We start from the raw sequence: 6,409 nt of genomic DNA, 5'->3' as shown, positions 1-6,409 counted from the left end.
ACGGACTGTGTGACTAACAAGTGTATTAATATGATATAATCTCCATACTGGATTACGGACTGTGTGACTAACAAGTGTATTAATATGGTACAATCTCACATTGAATCACCAACTGTGTGACTTTGATATATTCATAACACAGAGTAAACGTTTTATTCTATAGAAAATAAGTGAACTCACTACCCGTGAGATATTTTAAACTCATTTGCATCTTTAAACATGTCGCTATGTATTTCTTTGTTTTGTAAACAAGCCAATGAATTTCAGCCAGGATTTTGAGATTTCGTGTGGGGGAAAATGGTGGTGATATAAACCATTAAATGACTCCAAAGTAGTTGTTCAACGTTTGAGATTACGCAAATGTACACAATAACTCTACTGGGGAAAAATGTAGTGAGGGGTTGAGGATTGACCAAGAAGTGTTTATAATTTCAGTTAAATAATTTCAGATGAAGTTCAGAACATTATATTGTTTTTTGTATACACCACTCTCCCCCGTAGTTATGTCAGTGAGTTTCGTTATTCTTTCCAATATCTGTAACTTTAATACTTCATTTGAATTGATATGTGTGTGTGTGTTAATGCTTCTGTGAGCTAAATTATATTATATTATATTTTTTGCATCTGAAAGTTATACGTTGTTTTTTATAGGACGAGAAAGTAAGGACAAAGAACTGAAACTGGAAGAACGACGAAAATCACTTAAACATTCGCAATCTGAGTTGCGTCTTCTCGAGAGTAAGTACTGATCTTACTAAGCTAGACCGTAACTTGATAACTGGGGACCACTAGGGGACTAGTGGCATAATGGTTATCGCAGTAAATATAAATATATTCCTCCCATAACCTTAGAATCTGCTTAGAAAGAAATAAGGGTAGGTAACAGTAACCTAGAGTAAGCTACTCCATTCCTCAGGTTCATTAGGTGAGATCTCAGTCAAGTTACCAACAGAGGAAGTACAGATAGATTAAATGATGTAATTAGATAAAAAGGCTAATAGATGGAGTAGGATTCTTTTTTTTATGGAGAACGAATGAAAGAGCAGACAGAGGAATGATGATTGTTGATTAATTGATGGACTATAATCAAATAAAGAAATACAGATGGATGCCATGATTGATAGTTTTAATGCAAAAGAATTAAATTGATGGATAAAACAACACCTAGAAAAGGATTAGCACATAAAAGGGTAGATTGACGATGTCGAGTGATTAGATGATTAAATTTAAGGATAAATGGAGAGAAGGATGAAGTTGAATGTTAATGGAATTGTGTATTTAGACGGAAATGCCGATGGGCTAAACTGGAGCATTGAATAATTGATGACATTGTAGGGATTATTGACTGTTAGGTTGAGCAGAACTGGACAGACGGTGATGTTATTGACTCTTAGGTTGAGCAGGATTGGACAGACAGTGAGGCTACTGACTGTTAGGTTGAGCAGGATTGGACAGATAGTGAGGCTACTGACTGTTAGGTTGAGTAGGATTGTACAGACAGTGAGGTTATTGACTGTTAGGTTTAGTAGGATTGGACAGACAGTGAGGCTATTGACTGTTAGGTTGAGCAGGATTGGACAGACAGTGAGGTTACTGACTATTAGGTTGAGTAGGATTGAACAGACAATGAAGAATACTTCCGTTGATTGTTGTTACAACAAGTTGGATGGACGACGAATGATGAAGCAAGTTTTAATGGAATGTGAAATATGTTAGATTGTCATCTGAGCAAGATTATAATAATGCAAGATGACGATTTATTTTGTTTTATTTTGTTGCATAAAACTACACCACGGCTATCTGTACAAACCATCTCTAATTTTAAATAATAGACTAGAGGGAAGGCAGCTAGTAAACAACACACTATGCCACCTCTTGGGCTGTTCTTATCTGACCAAATAGACGGATTTGACTGTCACTCGTTATAATTTATCCACGGTCCCAAAGCGCGATTCTGGTATTTTTATTTTTTTTCCAGCAAAGATATGCTAACCATGAACCCTCTGATCCACAGTACGATACGTTTATCGCTGGACCACGCTCGGCTCTCAAAGCGATAGATAAGGGTTGTATTATTGATTCGTCAAAATAATTCAAGGTTCTATTTAAAGGACACTGGTCACAAAAAAATTTTGTTAATTTAATTATCTATGCCAGAAATAAAGTGTTTTTGTTTATCCTAAACTGTGTGAAAAACATCAGGGAGCTTCCTAAATGTCTAAGTAAACACAGATGATTTTGTTTTCGCTTGTACGCGTATTTCTAGTTCTAAAACTGTGACGTCACAGTTGTGGTAGCTACTGAATCTAATGCAGTATTTGATAGGAAACTGTCAGTGCTATGTACAAATTAGTTACGAATGAGAGAAGTGTTTTTGTATGTTTTACGTCTTCAAAATGACTTATTGCGTTGTATACGAGAATGATTCCAGACATGCAAAAAACGTATTATGGTTAAGTTCCTCAAAAGATCCGCCGAGATTTAAATCATGAATGCATTACTGTAAAAGGAAATATTTTGCACTTGCCTCGCTTGGCTAGTCTCGTGAACCACGTGTGTATAATAACAGTGATAAAAACAACCATAAACAAAAATACTGTTTGTTTTTTTGGGGGGGGGTTCGTTGTCATCAATGGGGCTGTCTCGTTCCACGGATTCATAATGATATCACGTAACGGTTGAGATAATTCACTGTGAATCCAGCATGCTCTGTAGTGCTCTGCAAATAAACAACAGACATGTTTTAAGCTGTGGGACTCACTTTCTGACAAAAACAGTTCGTTGTGAATCCCTCATGTTCTGTAATGCACTGTAAATCATCATCAGCCATTTTTCAGCTATGGGTACCCACTTCCTGACAACACATGCAATCGTCCTAATCCAAAAGATGAGACTGTTTAATTCATATTTTTTAGAAAATTAAGACCAACCTATGCTATTAAGGATAAAAAAGATTATAGAGTCCAAAAAAGTTAATCTTGCAATGCAAAAAATATAACACTTTTGAGTTATGACCCATTTTTGACCCGTTGCACTTTATTGTCTAAACGTTTTGACATTATCACAAAAGTTTAATGTGTAAATGAAAAGTTTCATAATTTTATGAGAAAAATGGTGTGGAATGTGCAAAAAAATAATAATAATTCTAAGTCAACAATGGATTATTATGGGCAATGGCTCATTTTCAACCCGAAAACAGACGCTTTCTATTGTTACCTAAATGTTTTTGAAGGCTCAATAAATGTAAACTTATACCAGTTATTTATCTCATTTGTTAGTAAGAAATAAAATCTTGGTCCATTTTAGAAGTCTTCAAATGACCAGTTCTGAGTCACGGTCAGTTTCATGCTATCATGTATAGTTCTTATAATGCATACAGTTGTCAAGCAGCAACTGTTTCACATGTCAAATAATCGTAATGTAGCTTAAGTAAGAGATTTGTGTATTTTGTTTGATTTGACATTTGCAAATTTAAATCTCAAACTTATCATATTGTTCGTAAGAACAAAGTCAATAAGGATACACTCAGAGCTATAGCTAATCTTTATTCCCCATGTTTCAAGTTAGTCATTAATATTCATCACTAGATATGGATGCTTCCTTGTCTTCATTGCCTTCACTAGAGTCATAGGATCTTTCTTCGTCAAGTTCCCATCTAACTGACATTGGTAATTGATCGCAATCAAACCATTTTACTGCATAGCGCCCATCAACCAACTACCATCCATGTTTAGTTGGATCTGTGATTGCATAGAGATTGTTTGCATAGAGAGGTTTCTGGTGCATTGTAGCTTTGCAAAGTGGCAGCATTCCAGCATCCACTCAAAAAGTGCATTTAGATCTTTTTGTTATGGGAGTGGATCTACAGTCACTTGCAAATTCCAACCTGACCACATTGGTGTACTCTCACAATTTCCTAGAGATATACTCCATGTAATGTTTCTGACCCTAGCTGTCTAATACTGTTTTGGTTGTTCCATTGATTGTACCTCTAATAGAAATGAGCTTTGTTTTTTTCCCTAAATGGTTCGAGCTCATTATGTGATACATCAAGAGATATTTTCTTTTATCTTCTTTTTACAGGGTTATTCATGTCTTTTTGCTTTTTCTTGACTTTCTTGGATCTTCCTGACACAAGTAAACATTTTGGTAGCAGATGCCTTTTGTATAATGAAGTGTTCTAGAGCCAGACAAAGAATGTTTGTTTTTGTTAAAATTGTCCCGTGCAAGACCAGTGTTAAGGAGTGGGACAGCATTAATTCCATTTGGTAAATAGCTGCCTCTCTGCCAAATGTTCTCAGCTATTTCTGTCTCTATTTCTTCAGTGTTGTGGTAGCCCACACAATTTCTGAAATGGTTCACTATCTCTTGCATTTTCCTAGACCCTGTTAGACTCAGGTTTACTCTTACCATTGGTTGTCTTGTACAAGCCATTTTCTGCTCTGTTACTACATTCATCAGGTTTGTCTGACCCAGTATATAACACTTTGTAAAAAAAAAGCAACTCTTCAGAAGTTTTTGTTTGTCCTTCCAATATAGCTTCAACAGTTATTGGATCAAGCAACTCGGTGTTGTTCAGTTCTATGATCTTCGCTCTAAGCTGAAGAGTGCTTCAGCAATTGCATTGCTTTGAGGTTCACAAAAAGTTGATGACAGTTCGATACTACTTTTCTTGCTTGTCATGTTAGTCTTAATCTGTTCTCCAAAGAGATCTTTTATTTTCTGTGGTAGCCAATCTTGGCTCCATGTGACAGATGCATTTGATTCTGCTGACAGAAGAGCTCCACACTTCTGGTTGATGGCAGAAACAACTTTTGCATAACTCCTGTTTTATGTTGCAATGGCTGATTCTGAAATCCCAGATTATCTGCTTTAGCTAAGAATCGAGCACGACATGGTATCTTAGCTCTTTTGGAATGAAATCAGTGCTGTTGTATTTCATAATGACATCATTAAGTCGTCTAGCAGCATCTTTTTCTCAGATGCGAATGTTGCGCATTTGGTAGACTTTTCAAATTTTTTATCTATCCTTGTCTGTTCACAATTGCAAAATACGCAGTTTGAGCCAAGAAGTTTTAAACAATTTTCGCATACACTGGAGTATTTCGATGCTCTGTTGGAAGATATTTGTTTGTACTTACGTAGCTTTAGTCCAAGTATTGTTATCAAAAGGTTGGATTTTTAATCTAGTGATAAATCTGTTTGAAGTATACAGTGCAGCTCATTGTTCCCATTGGACATGTCTGCAGCTGCTCTTATTATAAAAATAATGTCTTCTACTGTATAATATAGCTACTTACTGATGATCTCATCATAGGCTTCATTTTCATTGTGGTCTGAGACTCTAGTTTCTTCTGTACTCTCATGGAAAGCTTCATAATTATGATCAGGATCCAGGACTATAAAACATGATATATTTTACCTGAACATACTTTACCACATTCATTAAATAAATGTCACAAATAAACTAAAAACATAATGACTCTCATAGTGTTATGTTACACAGCTATTCAAATCATTATAAAATAACACCCAAAGGTATTATATTATGCATATGCAGTGTGATGGAAATAATATTTTGGGGCCAAAAATGGGCCATTACTCATAATAATTGATCCACTACAAGAATATTCACAGCTGTAACAACATTTATTTCATAAAATAAAAATTATTTTTAATTTCATTTCCTTTGCAGATGTATTTCTGTGATAATATAAAAACAGTTTAGGACACAAAGCGCAACGAGTGAAAACGCCACTTTTAGGGCCAAAATTGGCCATAACTCAAAAGTGTCAGATTTCTGCACTGCAAGGCCCACTTTTTTTGATTCTGTGACCTCTTCTACTTCTAAAAAGGTTAGTCTTGATTTCCTACGAAAATGTGTATTAAATGACCTTATCTCTTGTATTTTCCTAAGTTGGTAATATGGTCTAGTTTTCACAGTCACACCTAGAGAAATAATATAGTTGGAGTACCCGTCCTCTAGACGCAAGTTATGTAAATTCATGATTAATTTAAGGTTATCTCAGGACATGAAAAGTTGCTTCTCTTATATGTAATTGTGAAAAGCGCCCATAAAAACTGCAAAACACAAAATGTGAAACACAAATTTGCATGTGTCTTTGCAAGGACCCAGCAAACCTTCATACCACATTTGGTGAAGAGCCATCAACAGAAAGCGAAGCGAAGTAGTGGTAAAATACGCCCATAAAAACTGCACAAAATTAAATATAAAACTGAAAATTTGTATGTACCCCCCGCATAGACCTAATGAGCCTCCATACCAATTTTGGTGAAGATCCATTCACACCCTGCGAAGTAGATACATGGACATACAACAGACAGTACTGTTATATTTATATAATAGGTTGCCAGGAAATTAATGTCGCATTTTGGAACACTTTCATTA

At 35.5% G+C, this 6,409-nt stretch overlaps 1 protein-coding gene across 4 annotated transcripts in view; it reads left to right on the top strand.

Annotated features, from left to right (window-relative positions):
- LOC106459907 overlaps positions 1–6,409 on the top strand; it is a 129,426-nt gene that overhangs the window by 87,516 nt on the left and 35,501 nt on the right. For all 4 annotated transcript variants that reach the window (XM_022386481.1, XM_022386482.1, XM_022386479.1 and 1 more), the window contains exon 4: positions 652–738. In XM_022386481.1, the coding sequence (XP_022242189.1) occupies positions 652–738 (87 nt within the window). The remainder of the gene's footprint in view (positions 1–651; positions 739–6,409) is intronic.

The sequence above is a fragment of the Limulus polyphemus genome, unplaced genomic scaffold, assembly GCF_000517525.1.
Source record: "Limulus polyphemus unplaced genomic scaffold, Limulus_polyphemus-2.1.2 Scaffold679, whole genome shotgun sequence".
Classification (NCBI taxonomy): Eukaryota; Metazoa; Arthropoda; class Merostomata; order Xiphosura; family Limulidae; genus Limulus; species Limulus polyphemus.
Note: the sequence above shows the minus strand (reverse complement) of the source record. Positions and strands in the feature narration are given on the sequence as shown.